The 20932-nt window shown below is 36.3% G+C and overlaps 2 protein-coding genes and 1 long non-coding RNA gene across 3 annotated transcripts in view; 1 reads left to right on the top strand and 2 right to left on the bottom strand.

Moving 5' to 3' along the window:
* Positions 1-2585, bottom strand: part of LOC107571727 (uncharacterized) — a 6792-nt gene extending 4207 nt beyond the window's left edge. Inside the window, exons 1-3 of the long non-coding RNA XR_001607229.1 lie at positions 2564-2585; positions 605-1928; positions 401-502 (exon numbers count right to left, since the gene is read on the bottom strand). This is a non-coding gene — a long non-coding RNA (uncharacterized lncRNA). The remainder of the gene's footprint in view (positions 1-400; positions 503-604; positions 1929-2563) is intronic.
* The window catches only part of LOC107571726 (leucine-rich repeat flightless-interacting protein 2-like), a 9743-nt gene extending 2494 nt beyond the window's left edge, over positions 1-7249 (top strand). The window contains exons 4-6 of the mRNA XM_016258082.1: positions 6727-6806; positions 6918-7022; positions 7119-7249. Coding sequence (XP_016113568.1) covers positions 6727-6806; positions 6918-7022; positions 7119-7226 — 293 coding nt within the window. The 3' untranslated portion in view covers positions 7227-7249. The remainder of the gene's footprint in view (positions 1-6726; positions 6807-6917; positions 7023-7118) is intronic.
* A 1637-nt stretch (positions 7250-8886) lies between these two features.
* LOC107571719 (uncharacterized) lies at positions 8887-20196 on the bottom strand. Its single transcript, XM_016258055.1, has 14 exons — positions 20190-20196; positions 19641-19752; positions 19090-19153; positions 18529-18735; positions 18260-18405; positions 18034-18152; positions 16640-16764; positions 15106-15203; positions 11300-11436; positions 10683-10807; positions 10408-10553; positions 10063-10165; positions 9539-9675; positions 8887-9029 (listed from the first exon to the last, which is right to left on the bottom strand). Exons 1-14 carry the CDS (start codon positions 20194-20196, stop codon positions 8909-8911), a joined length of 1647 nt encoding a protein of 548 aa, XP_016113541.1. The 3' UTR covers positions 8887-8908.
* Positions 20197-20932: the final 736 nt, after the last annotated feature.

Raw genomic sequence — 20932 nt, 5'->3', positions numbered from 1 at the left:
GCCTACTGAAAAAGTGTCTGATACTCAAGAAAGTATTGAAGCAGAATTGGACCAGGAAGAGGTTGAGAGACAAGATGAACTGGATAAAGAAAACCTTAAAGCGCCTACTGAAAAAGTGTTTGATACTCAAGACAGTATTGGAGCAGAATTGGACCAAGGAGAGGTTGAGAGACAAGATGATCTGGATAAAGAAAACCTTAAAGCGCCTACTGAAAAAGTGTCTGATACTCAAGAAAGTATTGGAGCAGAATTGGACCAGGAAGAGGTTGAGAGACAAGATGAACTGGATAAAGAAAACCTTAAAGCGCCTACTGAAAAAGTGTCTGATACTCAAGAAAGTATTGGAGCAGAATTGGACCAGGAAGAGGTTGAGAGACAAGATGATCTGGATAAAGAATACCTTAAAGCGCCTACTGAAAAAGTGTCTGATACTCAAGACAGTATTAAAGCAGAATTGGACCAGGAAGAGGTTGAGAGACAAGATGAACTGGATAAAGAAAACCTTAAAGCGCCTATTGAAAAAGTGTCTGATACTCAAGACAGTATTAAAGCAGAATTGGACCAGGAAGAGGTTGAGAGACAAGATGAACTGGATAAAGAAAACCTTAAAGCGCCTACTGAAAAAGTGTCCGATGGAAGCCATGTTGACAACACTCCTTTAATTGAAACACAGGTTCAGGTTGTGCATGAAGATCACCTGTCTCCCAATGAAGCAATTAAGGAATCAGTTGGAGAGTCAGATTCTTCTGAACAAGAACCCAAGGTAGAAAAAGATGAGGAGGACAGATCAATCCAAAATCAGCTTGAAGTGCAACTGCCTGAAGATGGAGAAGACCTTCTGGTAAAGTCAGATGTGGCTGCTCAAGAGCTCAAGGAAGAAGACGAGGAAGAGGAAGATGAAGGAGAATCATTTGATTTTGATGAAATGGATCTTGAAGCATCATCAGATGTCCCTCTAAAAAACTTTCTAGATCAGCCAAAAGAGGAAGAGACTCTTTTCAAAGATGATGTCCAAGAAGCAAGCCAGGAAAACCAAAGCAATGTCACTGATGAGGACCAAATTCAAAAAGAACATCTAGAACTTGCAGATCAGGAATCAAAGCCAAAGGAGCAGAAAGATGATGGACAAGACACAGAAAACCCACAAACAACAACAGTTATAAAAGGATGTTTAACAGAGGAAAGCCAAATCAGCAGTGAAGTCAAACCTAATGATCAGCAGCATGATACTTCTGGAAATAAAGAAGATGCATTTGAGGAGCATCAGCAGGCATCAGAAAACGTGACGCTCAGTGAAGGAGTTAATCTGATCTCAGAGATGGAGAAAAGAAATGTAGGCCAAGAGATCAATAGTTCCATTCAACATGACAACAAGGTGTCAAGTATTTCAGGAGATCAGGAAGTTGAGAAGGAAACCACAGAAAGAAACAAGGAAGATGAAAGAAAAGAATCTAAAAAAAGTGGAAAAGGGAAAGGGAAGGGCAAGGGGAAAGAAGAATGTAAAATGTCTTAATAGACAAGGACATTGCCGAGTCTCTTCTCAGCATCTTCAATTGAAAAAGTAATTTGCACTTATGTAGGTCCTAATGAAATTATTTTGGGACCATTACTTCAGAGAACCGTAAAATAAACAGTTATCTTACAGTCAAACCCAATTATCAGTCATTGCATCTTTTTCAGCAAACATATTTTATGCATGTTTATCACCTGATTAACAATACAGAAACAGTATTTAAAATCCCTAAACCAATTACACATTAAATGCTATATGTAATGGGTATAAAGTGTCATATTTATTATGAAATTTTACATGAGCATGAATAAAATGTTTCTCATACTATACGAGTAATACAAATGATCAGCTTTCTGTCTGTGCTGCAGTCATGTTTAGCAGCTTCTTAATTACAATGTTTTCGGTAACAAAGGACCTGTAAAATTTTTTTAAATGGGTGTTATGTTGTTTAAAATTGTGGTAAATAAAAAATGTTATTGTGTGCCAACCTTATTAAACATTCCTCTAAAAATTTGACTGGAGCTTTGAAGTTACGTTTTGTTTTTACAATTTATTTGTTGGGAGATACGATTGGGAAATTTTTTTTATATTTTATTCTGTTTGGTGAAGATGTTGTTGGAACATTGAGACAGTGTTTAAGTGAACCATGTATTTTAAAAATAAAACTTAAGCAATTAAAAATGTTTTACACTATTGTTTATTGATTGTGTAAGTTTTAATTGACATTTAATTAAACTGCTTCAGATAAGATTGACTTACTTTTAAGTCATGACCCAATTATCAGTCATTGCATCTTTTTCAGCAAACATAATTTATACATGTTTATCACCTGATTAACAATACAGAAACAGTATTTAAAATCCCTAAACCAATTACACATTAAATGCTATCAGTAATGGGTATAAAGTGTCATATTTATAATGAAATTTTACATGAGCATGAATAAAATGTTTCTCATACTATACGAGTAATACAAATGATCAGCTTTCTGTCTGTGCTGCAGTCATGTTTAGCAGCTTCTTAATTACAATGTTTTCGGTAACAAAGGACCTGTAATGTATTTTGTTTAAATGGGTGTTATGTTGTTTAAAATTGTGGTAAATAAAAAATGTTATTGTGTGCCAACCTTATTAAACATTCCTCTAAAAATTTGACTGGAGCTTTGAAGTTACGTTTTGTTTTTACAATTTATTTGTTGGGAGATACGATTGGGAATTTTTTTTTATATTTTATTCTGTTTGGTGAAGATGTTGTTGGAACATTGAGACAGTGTTTAAGTGAACCATGTATTTTAAAATAAAACTTAAGCAATTAAAAATGTTTTACACTATTGTTTATTGATTGTGTAAGTTTTAATTGACATTTAATTAAACTGCTTCAGATAAGATTGACTTACTTTTAAGTCATGGAAGTTTTATTTTTTAGGACATGAATTATAGTATGTCACACATTCATTGCATCACAAACCTCAAGTAAGCTCACATGAAAAACACTGTCATGTAATAGATGTACAGATTGAGCGAACGCTAAGAGATTTTGACTACATGAGGCTGAAGCCTCTGAGATCACTGAAGTTTCTGCATGTTGTCCATCCTCATCCTTCACATCCCAGCATAGGATAGCTTCACTTTTTGCATGCCCTGACTCCTCCCCCTCCATGCCTTTGGCCCCTCCCACCCCTGGTATGTGAAATCTTTCCTGTCTAACCTTGGAATTTGTTTTAACATGAGAATGTAATATTCAGAAGCTGTCGTTTAGTTTTTATTTACAAACTTGGACACCACATCTATTGACTGACCACTAACAGGATATAGAACCTTACTTGCTGCATTTTTGATTTGTTAATGTCTCGCGGTCTTGCTGTTTTTTTTTTTTTTTTAACAATTACATTTTGGGCTAAAAGTGTGTTGTAACGCATGCATTACTGAACATGTACCGAGTAAAATATTACTGAAAATTGATTAGTAATGCCTTACACTACTGCGTTACAGCAAAAAGTAATCCGTTACTGTAATGCATTACTTTTGTAACGCGTTACTCCCAACACTGGTCCTGACTCATGGTCCTTTGCCAATCCTGTTCCCAACTCTCCACCTCACGCTTTCCTGTCATTCTCTACTGACCTGTCTGTTAAAAACCATAGAAAAGGGCAACAACAAAAAAAAGTACAATTCCCATTATAGCCAGTAAAACCATTACAAATTATGTGATGGTTTCTATTGTTTTTTTCAGCAGGGCTACAATAGCTGTTGCTGGCAATCTGCCTCGGAACATAAACATTTGAGAAACACTCTGCATTTATTTGCACATGTTTTCCCACGCATCTTTTTTGGATTTGGAGGTTATACCAACTCCAAATTTTCCTTTGATTATGTCCTTGTTTTCATTAACTCTAGTGCAGCTCAACCAGGTCTCGTCCCATTCGTCAGTATATGTGATATCACAAATCACGGAAAATATGCATTGTAGTCCAAACGAGTCGTTCGTTGTAGTTTTTGAAAAGTGATTTCTGTTAAATAAAATATCTACTTTTGAAGTGGACTTTGAGCTTTGTAAATTTGCAGATCTTTTTTATGCTCAAACAGCAACATTACAGACTAACTAAAGTTAAAAAGTGAAAAAGCATAATAGGACCCCTTTAAGACTTCTCTCTATTCCTTAGTAAAAGTTTGTCTCAGCAGCTTTGTGAATAGGTTTTAAGAGAAAACTCTTAGCTAAAAACTTTTACTGCTATTTAGGAGAACTCTTAGTAGTAAGATAAAATGTTTTGTGAATACGGGCCTTGGTTTATTGCCAGAGCACATAAGACCCTCAGCCTCAGATGTTGAGAAATGTGGTCCAGTGTCCTGACATTTTATCCTACCTGTCAGATTGTCCTACCAGGCCTTACTGCGCATGCACACATGAATGAGTCATTTTTCTCATGCTGAACAACAAAAATTGCTGCATTTGTATTACTGTAAGAGGTAGGTTTAGGGTTGGGGTAGGTGTATATGTTATTAAAACACAATCTAATCGATAGAAAATTTTTATTTACTTTTGGTTTTTGGCCGTATCTGTATCCCTTCTTACCACAACCACGAATAACACAATTACTGTATTTGCATTACTGTAAGGCTAGGTTTAGGGTTGGGGTAGGTATAGATGTTAATAAACCGTAATTTGACCGGTAGCATTTTTCGTTGTCGAATTGTACTACCTACTGTTTTAATGGGAGGTAGCAAAATCTGACAGGGTAGCACAAATCGACAGAACACCGGATCTGTTCTGCTATCATTAAAAATGGCTGTGTTCACTCTCATCTTAAAGAAACCTGGACTAGATTCATCTGTTCTGAATAACTTCAGACCTATATCTAATCTCCCTTTCGTTTCCAAACTGCTTGAAAAAGTGGTTGCTCTGCAGCTACAAGCACAGCTCTCTGCCAACAATCTTCTTGACCCCTATCAATGTGGTTTTCAATCAGGCCACAGCACTGATATAGCACTGCTAAAAATTACCAATGACCTTTTAGTATCTGCTGATTCTGGCTTTATCAATGTTCTTATCTTGCTGGATTTAACAGCAGGTTTTTGACACCGTATCTCATCATATACTTATTTCTCGGCTATCAGCTATTGGCATCACGAGTACTGCTATGTCTTGGTTTATATCAAATCTCTTGGATAAACGTATCTTTTCTAAACTTTAAATCATCGTCTTGTTCACTCTTGACCCCTATCAATGTGGTTTTCAATCAGGCCACAGCACTGATATAGCACTGCTAAAAATTACCAATGACCTTTTAGTATCTGCTGATTCTGGCTTTATCAATGTTCTTATCTTGCTGGATTTAACAGCAGGTTTTTGACACCGTATCTCATCATATACTTATTTCTCGGCTATCAGCTATTGGCATCACGAGTACTGCTATGTCTTGGTTTATATCAAATCTCTTGGATAAACTTATCTTTTCAAAACTTTAAATCATTGTCTTGTTCACTCTCAAGGTGTCCCTCAAGACTCTGTTCTTGGACCTCTCCTGTTCAACATTTATTTGCTTCCCCTTGGTCAAATTATCTATAGCTACGGTCATTGTTATGCTGATGACCTGCAAATTTACATATTAGGTCGCTCCGCCTCTACTCTTTCACTTGATTCACTGAATGCCTGTATTGCTGACATTAAAATATGGTTACATAGCAACTTCCTACAACTAAATGACAATAAAACTGAGTTTATTGTATTTGGTCCACCATCTCTCTTGAAAAGTCTGAACTGAGTATTTCCATTGATGGGGCTTTGTTAACACCATATTATTCCATTAGAAATTTGGGTGTAATATTTGGCTCGTCACTTACATTCCAATCTCATATTAGTTCTATTACCATTTTACCACCTCCACAATATTGCCTGTCTGCGTCCTACTCTCAGTACCAAAGACACTGAAACTCTCATTCATGCCTTAATAACTTCTCGTCTTGATTACTATAACTCACTTCTCATTGGACTGCCAGCTAAAACTATTACTAGGCTACAGTATGTTCAAAACTCTGCCGTTAAGAGTCATCAATCAAGACAAAAATTCTGAACAAATTACCTCCATAATGTGGCCACATTTATTTATATACTTTACAACAAATGATTCTACTCGTGGGCAATTTAGTGTATTATGTGACATACATTACTTTATAATCTACATTGGTTGCCCGTTTCTGTTCGCATTCAGTATAAATTCTTTTGTTAACTTTTTAATGTCTTCATGGACTTGCATTATCTATCTGAACTGCTGCACTATTATAGACCTTCTCGCTCTCTTCATTCATCTGATTCAAACCTGCTTACTGTACCTCATTTCGTCTCATATCAATGGGTGGTAGATCTTTCAGTGCTGTAGCTCCGAAACGCTGAAATTCTCTTCTACCAATTCTTCACGACACTTGATATCATCATTCATATCTCAACTAAAAACCTATTGTTTCTTACAGTATTTCCAGCCTTCTTCTGATTAATGTTTTGCTGCGAAACTACTGGGTATTTGTGTTGTGCTTTCTGGTTTTGCTGTCAAGTCACTGTGTATTTATATGTATGCATGTGTATATGTATGTACTGTATACTATCACAAGAATTTATGATTAAAGCTGTGTTTATGTATTTTCTCCTTGTACAGTGACCTTGAGCTTGGGAAAGGCACTTCATAAATAAAACGTATCTGTAAATGTTCCTTATTTCAGGGGATGCAAACAGACAAATCAATGACCTCAAATTTAAGCTTGTCAAATCAGAGCAAGAAGTCACAGCACTTGAACAGAATGTGAGTTCTTTTAATATATTTCATTACTATTAATTGTAACTCATTTTACTCTTCTAAAATATGAAACGGTGAAACATTCTGAAGTGTTTTTAATTGAAACTCACATTGTAGGTCACAAGGCTCGAGGGTCATGTGACCCGTTACAAATCTGCATCTGAAAATGCAGAGAAGGTGGAGGACGAACTCAAAGCTGAAAAACGCAAACTGCAGCGAGAGGTAAAATAGCTCTGCTTTCATTAAAATATATACAAAGTTATGCTTACGTGTACATATAATAAAATGAATGGCATGCTCAACTATTTTTCATGGTAGTTGCGCTCTGCACTGGACAAGATTGAAGAGTTGGAGTCCAGTAACAGCCACCTCTCGAAAAGGCTGGAGAAGATGAAGAGTGGCCGGGGAACAGCAACAACTCCCTAATGGTTTCAGATCTATCCCATCATCTGCCAGAATTCACCTCCGCTGCCTGTATATTTCACATCATTCTGCACCTTAAGCAAAGTTGATAAAACTATAAACAAGTCCATGAGAACCCTGCTACGTAATATCCTGCAACCGTGCCATTTCTTCCTGTTTATCCATTTAGGTTGAGTTCTTCATTTTTGGAGAACCCAATCAGGACTTTCGAAGGATGCAGGACTCTTAGTGTGCCTCATTCAAAAGCACAAACCCTGTAGTTCAAAAAGTTAGAATGGTAATTGTCACGTGAATGTTGCTGAATTGATTTGAGCGTTACGTGCAAGGCTGCCTGAGATTATTTGGAGAAGGATCTGAAAAGATACTCTATGGAATTTTGAATCTGAAGATCAGGACATGTTGTCCAGCTCTAGGAAGTCTGTATAGCCATTTGTTTGGTTAAAGACACTTGTTGCTTCTCTAAGACAAGACAGATGAGTATGTATGATTGTGTGTTTGATGCTTTCATGTGTTCCACTCACAAATATATTTTATTAACACTGTTGAGTAATCTAGATCTTCCTTATGTATCTGAAGCCAAAGGTTCTGAAGTAATATTGAGGTCTCACAGCTGGCTCTTGCCATCGGTGTTCTTTTAATTATTTTTTTCCTCTAATGAATTCTCTATAATGGTCTTCCTAACATGCTGAAAGACCAGTGTGACATAACTGAGGATGAATACGGATTCTTAGTGAATTTTGTTGTTGCATTGACGCTGACAATTCAACCACCTAACCGAACCACATAAATCAGGAAGTTGTACAAGGATTTCAGGCTAAGCAGCAACTTCTGGTGTTGTTGCCTTTGACAAGATTTAACATTAACGACCTCCAGGTGATGAAAAAGCTTGGAAGATTCAGAACAGTCTCATCCTGTCCAAACCAATTATGAGGAATGATGTGATCAGAAGCATTAATTGTTGAAGACTGTTGTGATCACAAGCACCATTTATTATCACCAGCCTGGATGAGAGGTGGCTCCACCCGGTTTGCAATGCTTTAAACCATTTGTAGGTTAACTTTATGAAAACTGTATGAATTATGATCCGCAATAAAATGTCCATTTTAATTTAAAAGTTGTTTGTATATACATTCACCTAACATGACAGTGATACCAACACTGAAGAGCCAGTGTACTGTGAACCAAAGAAATTATGAAACATTTTCTAAACGTGTGCCATGTGCATTTGTGACCTGAATATAAAATAAAATACAAACATGCATACATAGTATACATACTTTATTTGGAACCTCAGAAAACAAAGCAACCAAGACTAACAGGTTGATATGGAAAATGTATATTTAGCACACTTTAAACATTGGTGAAATAAAACCGCAACTCTACCCCTCATACATACCAGTTTCTCTGACTTTAATTTTCTTAAAAGAAACTGAAAAGTATATTTCTTTGTGAATTAAAGAGAATCAAAGATTTTTTCCATTATAACCTCTCTTCTATAACTTCAAAATTAGATAAGTGAAGATAAACTGAACGACATAATATGCAGTGGAATTTTGTAATTTCTACACACGTGAAATGTAAAAAGTTGTGTCCCACAATCAAAAGAGAATGAATATGATAGATAAAGAGTATTGTGTGATTATTATAGTGCAGCTGAATCACTACCAAAGCAATATCTACTTTATTCAGGGACCCGTTTCTTCTATCTGGGATGTACGATACTCCACAACAGACTTTTTCATGTTCTTATCTGGAGTAAGATCTGTGCAACTAAGTGGCTTCCCTGTAACTGGATCATTATTGTTCCTGCAAAAATAAATGGGAAAAAAATAACATTATATTTCTACTATACACCTCAATATAGAAGTCAACAATAAAACGAGAGACATCCTTTGATAACCCCCACAGGTGGATCTAAGCATGCAAGACAACATACTTTTTTAATAGCATTTACTTTTCCACGACATTCTAATTTATTGAGATGCACCTGTAATGTTGCTATGATAATATCATGGATTATGAAAATAGTTTGTCTGTGGGCCTCTGTCTAGTTAGGAACCCTGTTACTCATGTTCGTCATCACTGTCTTTTGCAAATCTTAGTTTCATTTAGAAAGTGGGTGAATACCATAACATTTCATCAAGGAGTAAACTCACTTTCCCTCAATGGTGCAACTCCTCATGAACAGTAAGAAACAAGACAATTCCTCTGAGCACCCAACTCAGAACTCTTAATGCACTAACACAAATAAATTGTGAATAAATATCAATGTAACGCAAATGTACTTTTTCAGAGACTAATCCACTGAATCTTACGTCTTAAGATATTCCTCAATGGCTCTTCGCTCATATACACATCCACCTTTGGTCTTGACGGGATTAACGAATATCTTCCCTGACAAGGGACATACCAGATGAGGAGGCACTGGAACGTTGCTCTCACCTATGTATTGCTGAAAAGCAGATTGAAATGCGAAAAATAAATAATCATAGGTGATTTTTTTTAAATAAATATAAAACAAGATAATATCCTAACAAATATGTGCATATAGGAATTATTCACAATTTAATTTACTACAAGTGTACAGAGCTCAGATTGCTACATGATTAAATATCATTTTAACCTGTTGAAATATTGAGAAGGGGCTGCTCAAGTACCTTTCTATATTCTTAATCTCATTTTCACGCTTTAAAAATATATATTTTTATTTTTGTTCTTAAGACATTTAAAACTGTATGACTGTAGACAGCGTGTCCTTAAAGATTCATAAACATGATTCCTCTTTGACAAAAATTCTGGACCTCATTTGTTGGTAATAATTGAATGAAAAAGAATGTACCTTTTCAATGGATTCCATGGACTGACATGCGTTTACTGCAGTGTCATCTTTAGCTGCCTGCTCATAGATTTCTTTGCTAGTCAGGAATTCCTCTGCTAATATGCTGAAGATACGATAGACAGTGGACAAAAATACATGTATTCATTCATTATTTGTTGTATCCTTAAGTTTATTACTTTAGAATCGGATCAACGTTAAATAATGTAATGCATTTTACAACTTGAATGGGCTTTAATCTCTGTCCTGATTATATTAGATTTGTTAAGTCCATTGAATAATAATAAACTTCTAGAGATTTAAAATGGTAATGAAAAAAAACACACCAGATGAAGAATAAGAGGCTACCTGTCTAGTGGATCATCAGCCTCTGGGAGTATCAGAAGTCCATATACAGCATCCAAGATCTCTCTCATAGTAACATCAGCCGAGTAGTTTCGATCAAATATGTTGTGGCAAATCCTTCCCACACTGTTGATGTTGCAATGGTAAATCTGTACTGCAGTTAAGAATTTATAGAGTACAAAATGCTAAGGTGTTCTGCGCTCTACTCTTAATATATTAATCAAAAACAGAAATCAGTTTCTAAAAATTACTGTGACACTTCTAAGGCTTCAGGATACAGGAGTATAGAACCGAACAACAGGTGGTTTCACTGGATAATCACGACCAAACTGACAATACAGCTCAAAGGTTCCATTCTCATAGGGAGTTTCAGGCGGTCCTTTCATGACAATCCTCCAAAAAGCTGAAAACAATTAAACGCATGACAACTTTATTGTACATTTTACTTGTATGTGTAACTTTGACTACATTTAATTAGAGGAAGCAACTGACACTATATCCGAGGATTAAGTGGCAGATACTCAAACCAATTAATGCGTTACCAGGTTTTTGAGGATCATGGCTGTTTATGTGAGCAATACAGATCAAAGAAGCCTCTACCCATAAACAGGAAGTGTAAGGTGGTTAGAGAATGTACATTTTAGACAACATACTGTATAGTAAAAGATTAACTGCCTTACAATTAGTCAAGTATCAAAAACATTAGGCCAGTTTTGTAAAGATATGCAAGCAAGCAACCTAGTTTGATGTATGCCCCCCCGTTACTGATATTGTTCATTATTATTTAAATATTGATCAAATTATTAACAATTACTGATGTTAGGAACTATTTGTACACTTCATGCATGAAAATCTAACGGCAGGAGAAAAAGCATGAACTGTCTTTCATACTTACTGAAGTCGGTTTCTGAGGGATACACAGAACAAAATGGATGGGGATCACAGTGAAGACTTTTCAGTTCTTCTATGATCCGTTTATCTTTCTCCATGAAGCGGCCTGACTTGCATTCTTGTATCTTCTTTTTTAGTACACTAATAAGGAAATTAATTGTATTTTAGTATGTAGTATAAAGATAGTTAGGCTACCATAATATTCCCTATAACTTGTTAAGAGTGTGTACTTTGGGAATAGTTACTAGAATTTTTTTAAGAAAAGAACCACATGCGTTTTTAAATTATAACAATTGTCATCATTTTGTAATCATAGTAATTTTGCGCAAAAAACTTCCGCACTACTTGAAAACAGGTCACATCACTTTCGTTCAGGTGTTTTGCTCCTGTTTTACTCAAGATGTCTACAGAGGAGATACCAAAGATAAAGCAATATGGCTCTATATCAACAACTGTGGTGGTTATTTGTAGGGATGCACCGATACCGATATCGGGCCCGATACTGAGCTCATGTACTCGTTAAAATGCCCCGATACCAAACCCCGATACCACACAGCATGTGATGAGTGCCATATTCACACAAAGAAACACTGACAAAAGAACAACAGACAGCAGAATGAAGTTATTAGAGATTAGGATGTCTACGAAGTATATGTATGCAATGCATATAATGTTAAACATTCAGTATTAACGCCTGTATAGCCGATGTGCGTGCGCTGATAAGCAAAGCACACTGATAAGCAAAACACGCTGAGTGGATTGTGCGCGCGGCGGCAGATGCGCGAGCTTGTCGAGTGAATATACCTCTCACACACATCACTGGAAAGTTTGTAGTTCGGTCGGTTGTGTCAAAAACTAATAAGTAAAACAATGCACAAGTTACTTAATGGTAGGGAGAGAGAGAGGGAGAGAGAGAGAGAGAGAGGGGGAGAGAGATAGAGAGAAAGAGAGAGAGAGCGAGAGCGAGAACTTCTGTTGTGTGATCTTTGATGTTCACTTAGCACACACATCATTTGGATTAAAGCGCGCGGCGGCAGATGCGCGAGCTTGTCGAGTGAATATACCTCTCACACACATCACTGGAAAGTTTGTAGTTCGGTCGGATATGTCAAAAACAAGTAAGTAAAACAATGCACAAGTTACTTAATGGTAGGGTGAGAGAAAGAGAGAGAGAGAGCAATTCTTTTGTGTGATCTTTTGATGTTCACTCACTTAGCACACGCATCATTTGGATTAAAACTAAATCGTAAAAAATAAGACCATTTATAGGGGCCTTTACTATAAACACAATTTATTTTCAACCTTAGGCATACACGACTTTCTGGCGAAAGTGAATCTAGCAGCCTGTGTGAAATGCGCTAGACTGTACTTGTCCCTCTCATTCTGCACCAGTACAAATACGTGCACGCGTTGCGCATGTTTTGCTTGCTTGAGTGTTTGTGCATTACAGTATATGAGTGGCTTTGGAATATAAATCGCAGCACGTTTCAGATGAAAAAAACGCGACTTCTATTACTGAAAATATCACAGTTTGGAGATTTATAACGAGTTGTTCCCTGTATTATTACAGCAGAGCGCGTGATTACAGTACTAAGCCGCTGCAATGGAGGAGCTCTAATGCTATTAAATTAAAGATGTACCATAGAGCAAAAAATGAACAGTGGAAGTAACAAAAACTTGTAAAATACATTTTAATGGGCACAATTAAGTGTGAAAATAACCAAGGGTATACAGTCAAACCAAAACTTATTCAGAGACCAGATATAATTTTTTATATTTTTTTACTAGTGGGTGCAGGACACTATAGTTAATTTATGTAAGTGAGGATAGCAAAATAAAGTAAACTGTGACAAATTATAAATTCTTCAAATTCTTCATACAGTGGACTACGAGTAAAACTGATACAAATTTGGGACCAAAAATTATTCAGACCGAGTCTGGGAAAAAAAATTGAAGTTCAGGTTTGCATGAAGCTGGGTGACAGCACGCCCAGGGGCCGGTTGCACCAGCTAGACATAAAAACGCTGGGTGTAAGCCCTACGCTGGGCTTTGCAATGTCCAGTTTTACGATAAATATTTACACCTGTTGCACCAACTGAAACTACGATCAGGCGCAACTACGCCCGGCGTAGACAATGCGCGTCCATGCCGACACATTCTCCCTCAGTTATAGATATAGCTGAGACGACGTTCATGCAGCAATGGCTACAACTACTAGCCTAATATAGAACTGAATTGCTCAAGACACAATATAAGTGAAATCACCGCACTATGATTTCATTGAGTAAACATTTCCTAACAAGTCCGCGTTTTTATATCTGAAGTCTCCCTGCACACTCCCATGACCCATCTAGAGTTATTTTTTTTTTATAGCTGACTATCAAGTTTATGTACAAAGAATGTCTTTCCTGAGGTAATTGTGACTTTACGTGAAATTTTGTGTTTTGCTGTCTTTCTGTGGCTGAAAAAACACGTTTATGGTTTGTATTATGTGATCAAATTTACAGAATTTGAAAGCTGATAATTTATTTCAGATTAAAAGTAACAAAGCACAAAACTTATTGCGATTATTGGATGGCAGGCACGCTACAAATAATGAATTGAATTAAAGACGTGAAACATTTTCAAGCACACTGTCCTTCCAAGCAAGATGTCAAATGGTTCAGTTTATTTTAATAATCCCACTTCATATGTAATATTTTACTGCATAATTATTACATGCTTGACAGAAATATATTTTTTTATTCAATGTCTACAGTGGGGTAGGATAGCACAGAGCTTCGCGATTGATATCGCTTTTCCTGCCCGAAAAGACCATGAACATTACAGGTCACGTCTGCAGTAATAATTAACTAACAGACATGAATCCTAAAAACGAATAATGTCCGAGCAAATCATGACTCTTCACTTTACACCTACCTCTGACTAGGCGTAAGATTTAGCGTCAGACGTAGCACTACGCCGAGATGGTGCAACGTGTATAAATTCTATGCACGACTTAAAGCGCATTTTACGTCCAGCCTAGTCTTACAACCGGGTGTACGTCCAGCTGGTGCAACCGGCCCCAGGAGACTACAGGCTGCCATTAAGGCCAAGGGTTGCCCGACTAAGTATTGATAGTTGTGTAAATACTGTCATACTAACAGATGTCAGAATTTTTGGTTGATTGTAATTCATTACATACCTTTCTATCAAAGTTATCTAACATTATCAAGCTGAATTAGTTCTGAAACAGTTTAACTCTGAGTTTTTGTTATATTTTATTACCATTTTCTAAACTATAGCGAATAAACTGTGATAATGTGAGAAATGTTGAAGGTGTCTGAATAAATTTTGGTCTATTTATCTAATCTATTTGATAAATGAAGTTAACCAACTAACATTATACATACTCTTTTGGTTTCTGTACCCAACATTTAAAAAAAATTTTACAAATACAATAAAAATATCGGTATCGGTACCGGCAAGTACCAAAAATAAAAGTATCGGTATCGGGTGAGTACTGGAAAAAAGCAGTATCGGTGCATTTCTAGTTATTTGTCAAATCTGATTTCACGCGTCATAGTTTCTGGGTCCAAACACTATTATAGAGCTCAAATGCACATTGTAACTTTTTAAAAGCTTAGCTATAAATGAACAGTAGGTCTGCATGGAAAAGAGTAAAGGCTTAGAGCTAGAAACAGTATTTGATATGTCACGACTTGACTTAAGTGGAAAGAGCCATATCAAACTCTTGTTCACGTGTAATTTAAAAAAATGTAAAAAAAAATAGTGGACTTATAGTCTGTATTTGTGGACAGTCAATAATACTTCTCTGTCCTGGCCGATTTCTTAGTGATTTGAGCAGGAATCTTCATTTCCGGTCTTTCATCGTAGCCATGGGTGGCAAAAATTTTGGTCAAGTCTTCCTATTGATAACAAACAAAAGAAAAAAAAAATCTAAATCTTGCAGTTGATAAGACATTTTCCACAATAACTTCAGTTATTTGCAGAAATCCTTATTTTTTTGATCAGATATACATGTATACCGACCCTAATAAAAAAGTAATACAGTATATTGAAAATACATTTATTTCAAACTAAGTATAGTTTTAAATCTAACAACACATTTACTGACATATCGCTCAAGGCTTACTGATGTAAAAATAATAATTAAACTTTATTTGGAGTGATCCTACGCAGAGCAGAGTGGCACCGGAGACGGGGGAGAGAAAGAACCAGGAAGCGAGCGGCTTTTATTGCCAATCCCTTCGGTTTTACAAAACAACTGCTTGGGGACCAGCGTAACGGTCGGCTTGAGTGCTCAATAGAGGAAGTGAATCGCTTCCTCCAGGACACAGTGAGCGATTCCCTGAGAGAGCAAGACCTGGAGCTCAACAAAGCTCTCGTCAGCCCCACCCCTCCAACAACAGAGTTCAACTTGAAGGGGCCAAGTCTGAAGGAGGTTGAGGAGCTCATCAAGGCAGCTCGCTCAGCATCTACTCCAGACCCCAGTGGTGTACCTTTTTTGGTTTATAAGCGCTGCCCAGACCTTCTCCGGCACCTGTGGAAGATCTTGAAGGTGATGGAAGCAAATGAAAGGAAACGCGCTAAGTACCAGGAACTGGTGGAGAAGTGCAGGGAGAGAGGCTGGAGAACCTTCTATGAGCCTATAGAAGTCGGCTGTAGAGGCTTTGCAGGACGTTCACTTTGCAAAGTCCTCAGTCGTTTGGGCATTACAGGGGTGGCCAAGAAGAGGGCCATTCAAGCCGCGAGCGAAGCTGCAGAGAAGGCCACAAGGTGGCTTTGGTTTAAGAGGGCTGATCCGTGGGCTGCTACTGGGATGCAAGTCGGGGCTTGATCAACCCCGGCTGGGTCGCCTGGGCGAGGGTGTATGATGTTGCGAGACCCGAAACACCCAATGACCCCAGGGTACATCACTGAGGATGTGTCCCAGTGCATTCATGAGATGTTTCTTGTATAGGAGTGCTTCTGCACAATGCACATTTCTTGATATTAAGCCTAAAATGTGTTTTAATGTCACTATTGATGAGGATTGTATGATCTTTGAATAATACAGGTTTTTAAAAGGAAGATATTTAAAGAGTACTTGCAATAGTTCCACTTTAGCACAACCAAATATATTTCAGTTCATCTTTAGTTGGACTTCAGCACAATTGAAGTGCATTAAGTACAAAAGTAGTTCCATACCATGAAATATATTTCAAATACATTTTAGTATATTTATTTTTCACTAGGGGAGGTTATGTAAAGAGAGAGACTTTCATTAAAATATAGGAATATCCATTATCTGTAACGTATGGTAGGTAATGGCTGGTAACAGGAAATGGCTTTCATTTCATACCTCCGTTTTTATGGAAGAAACAGGTACCCTTCTTCTCTCTGCCCTCAGCTCCATGGACAAGACAGTTTCCATCTCAAAAAGCCTTAGGGCAGCTTTTGCATTCTCAGGCTTAAAGCAATACCCACCTAAAATCAACAGAGAAAGCCACAATGATTTGTCAATCAAAAATGGATGTCATCAATAGGTGCACACTCCTTTCAGTTTTTAACTACAGCAGTTTAAACTCAGATTTGGCTAGTGCAAGGAGGCCCTACAGAGGTGGACAGTAGTGAAGTATTTTTACTCCGCTTTAAAAGTACATTTTTATTTATTTAAAAAGTATCTGTACTTCAGAGTGTCAGAGTGATTTTCTTCAGAAAACTTTTACTTCTCAACATTCCAAAGCAGCATAATGTACTTTTTCTGCACTGTTTCATATTAAATATAATTTAATACCTATTACATAAGTAAAACTTTGAATCACTTTTACTTAAGTAAAAGTACTAGATTTATAGAGTACAAGAAAGTAAAATTTTAATGTTCTTAATTATTAAAGGCAAACAAAAACTAACTTATTTATGAAATGTAGTGCAGTAAAAAGTATGGAATTATGCTTTGGAATGTAGTGAAGTAAAAATTTTCCATAGAAAAACACTTTTTAAATTTACTTGAGTAAAGTAAAAATACTTCACTACTGTCCACCTCTATAACACCAGAAATGTAACCTCTCAGCCCAGGACTCCACATCCACCATTCACTTTGTTTTTTCATATACAGTAAACCATGCTGTTGCACTCCCTCATAGCAAAGCATTACCAGTTCTACTGCCTTTTCTGGATTTGTTTGCTGTCGGACTGTCTCATTGTGTTATCAATCTCTGCATTACCCTGACCACAATTCCCTGCCTAAAATTTGGATTTGTCCGTTTGGTGTTTGATTATCAATAAACGTCTGCACATGGATTCTACTGCACCTAATGCAGTAATTTGTTAATGTACTGTTATCGGTATTGTGCATTTACTGTTTATCTGTATTATTAGTCTGTGCATTACGGCATCTCGATTGTTTTAGTAGATTCCAGACCATAGCTACAGTGCTGTTCTGAGAATTGTGTACTAATACAGTCACACTATTGGGTCAGACTGGTTTTATGTACCAGGATGTGCAAAAATGCAGAAACAAGTAACAACTTTCATTCTGTTATTTACAGAAAATACTGAAATATTTACTTAATTTATGGAAAAAAACTTTATAACTTGCCTTATAGGTTTGATAAGTGTGACCAAACATATTTATAAAATAGACCCATATAAAAAAAAAAAAATACAATAATTTAAATAAAAAACGTTATTATTCTGAGTTAATTTTGTGCTTTAAAATGAGTAGAAGAGAAAAATTTTAATATACACACAAACCTGTTACATAGCTGATTCCATGTAAAACAGTGTTATCTGCCTTGCCAACAATAACGGCATCGACCACAATATTGCTGGCCATCAATTTTCTGGCAATGGTGACTGGATTACTCATGGAACTGTAGAGTAGACAATAAATGTTATCCATAATCATTTTAGCTGGTGTAGTAACATTTTAAGACCATCAATTCAAGTAGTATATGAACAGATACACAAAGACACACACCTGAAATCGTTGCCATCTGTCAAACACAAGATGCGACATCTGCAAGCTGGAAAACTTTTCTTGATATTGTCAAGTTCTGAGATACCACGAACAAGTGCATCATATAACCTAGTGTACCCAGATGCTTCAATAGCATGCACTTGCTCCTACATGTAAAAAAGGAATATGCAATACATTATTGATTCAAAAAGTATACAACTGGCATTTATCATAAATGTTTTTTTCTTTCTTTAATTGAGATAATGGTGTAATAATCAGGACAAAAATACCTTGAAGGTTTCCAAATTTTCTGTGAATTTAAGAAGAGTTTTAACTTTGTCGTTAAACATCACAAGGCAGATGACATGCTGAAAATCATATGACATGCTTCGGTTTGAAAAGCTGTCAAAGATTTGCTTGACGGCATCAATGCGCATCATCTGACTGTCAGTGTCATAACATTCTTCCATCATTGAAGAACTTGAATCAAAGAGCACCTGATAAGAGCATTAATGAATTCATTTGAATCAATAGCTTGTATGTCAATGTAAATTATGCACTCTCTAAGTTATATAATTACTTTATGAAATCATAGAGCTTTGAAATTATTTAAAACTTCATGTTTATAAGTGAACATTCAAAAATAATGATTTCATATCTTATTAAATAAGTCTATTAACAATAACAACACCTTTTATGTGAACTCGCTATGGGGGGAAAAAAAGCTTTGTGAAGCACTACGACTTTCCTCAAAAAGTAAGCATGTACCAAACTGCTGTGTCGTGGCACAGTTAGGGATTATAGCCATTTGAAAGTGTAGTAAACATTACAAAAACGTCTCTAGTACTTACCACAATTGCCTCTTTGGGGGTTTTACTGACTTCAACAGAGTTGTCAGTTCTGGTATCATTGAGTCTGAATGGGTAAAATTGGAAAAAGGAGAAAATTATTATTTATACAATTTGTATTGTAAACCATACAAATATGCAAAAGCTTAAAAGAGCTGCTCAGTCATGAATTCTATATATATATATATATATATATATATATATATATATATATATATATATATATATATATATATATATATATATATATACACACACACACACACACACACACACACACACACAAAATAAACAAACCTTTAAGTTGATCAGCTAATGTAAAAGGTTTTTGATGTTTTTATTGTTAGATGTTTAAATCTGCTTTTTTAAAATCCAAATCTGGCTATTTGCAGTTTATTTGTAGAACACTATTGGCAAAATTGGCAGTAAAATACCCTATTTATAAATGTTTAAACTGAATAGGAAAACTTAAATGTTTACTCTGGTGATTTGACATTTATCAAAGTACTATAATTACATAGCCCCTGTTATTTATGGGGAAAAGATATACTTACATTTTAGCCAGATCATTCACATTTTGTGTGGTCTCTCTTCCAGACAGACAGTCGTAAACCCAAATCTTAAACGGGTCTCCCTTGACTTTGTTCAAGTAAACACCTAGATTATCTATATAGATAAACAATGTTAGATCAGAATATATGACAACACTGATACATTTTGCTAAATATAAACAGGGGAAAAAATCTTATTAGGTTTTTAACACTCAGGCAACCGAAACTTAAATGCAAATCTCCTATTTATGTTGTTTATCTTGTATATTTACTAGGGCTGCCCTCGACTAAAGATTTTTGGTTGACTAGTAGTCGTTCATTTTAAGCATTAGTCGACTAATTGCACGTTTATTAATAAACCATTTAAATCATTATAAATGAGCCTTTAATTGCCTACATAGCCTAATAAGCGCTCAAGCACAGGCATAAAGCTAGCCACAGCGCACCGCAGAAGTAATGATTATGAATGTGTCAGGGAAAAACAGTAAAGAGACTGCATTAACATTTTAATAATTTGATTAACTAGTGCCGTCTTTGTTTTCGGCTTCTGACTCGTCATCTCCGCAGTGATGCGCCTGTATGCAGGTTTCATATGGATTACATAATCGGAGAATATTTGTTTTCCATTTGAATTGGTTCATTTGAAAGTAGACATTTCACTCTCTATATATAATTTTAATGTCTGTAAGGCAAAGATATACACAGAGTTTTGCGCACAAATAAACAAAAGATATATTACTCTTATCTTTATGACCAAAAATGAGGGAGTATTTTAAGAGTGACCACACCGGCGCCTCCACCTGTCTTGCAGTGAGCGCACTACTGTTCAGCTTTCACACTCCACACAGACACTTGATCAGCACACATTTCTCTAGGTCAGTGGTTCTCAAACCGGTCCTGGAATACCCCCACTCCTGCACATTTTGTATGTTTCCCTCATCTATCACACCTGATTCAACTCGTCAGCTCATTAGTGGAGACTGCATGACCTGAAGTGGGTGTGTCAGATACAGGGAGACATACAAAATGTGCAGTGCTGGGGGTACTTCATGGAGAGGTTTGAAAACCACTGCTCTAGGTTAACATTAGATTGAGATCGGCCATGTAAAGTTGCTATAAAGTTGATTTCAGATGATAAGCCATATTTGATGAATGATAGGTGAGCGTTTGGATGTCCTGCATTACCACATAGACTAGTCGTTAACGATCTGTTCGTCACGGACTGCGTGACTTTGCCTGTGGATTTTTTTTTTTTTTTTTTTAATTTTTGTGACTAAGGAACCACACAATTTTTG

The sequence above is a fragment of the Sinocyclocheilus grahami genome, unplaced genomic scaffold (genome assembly GCF_001515645.1).
Source record: "Sinocyclocheilus grahami isolate Dianchi unplaced genomic scaffold, SAMN03320097.WGS_v1.1 scaffold1641.1, whole genome shotgun sequence".
Taxonomy (NCBI): Eukaryota; Metazoa; Chordata; class Actinopteri; order Cypriniformes; family Cyprinidae; genus Sinocyclocheilus; species Sinocyclocheilus grahami.
Note: the sequence above shows the minus strand (reverse complement) of the source record. Positions and strands in the feature narration are given on the sequence as shown.

What these genes read in the sequence shown, in the direction of transcription:
- LOC107571719 (XM_016258055.1), bottom strand. An exon ending in TTGTTCGGTTCTATACTCCT is followed by an intron (nt 10,554 to 10,682) that starts GTATCCTGAAGC and finishes ACTGCAGTACAG; the next exon opens with ATTTACCATTGCAACATCAA. An exon ending in ATTGAGGAATATCTTAAGAC is followed by an intron (nt 9,030 to 9,538) that starts GTAAGATTCAGT and finishes TTATTTTTGCAG; the next exon opens with GAACAATAATGATCCAGTTA.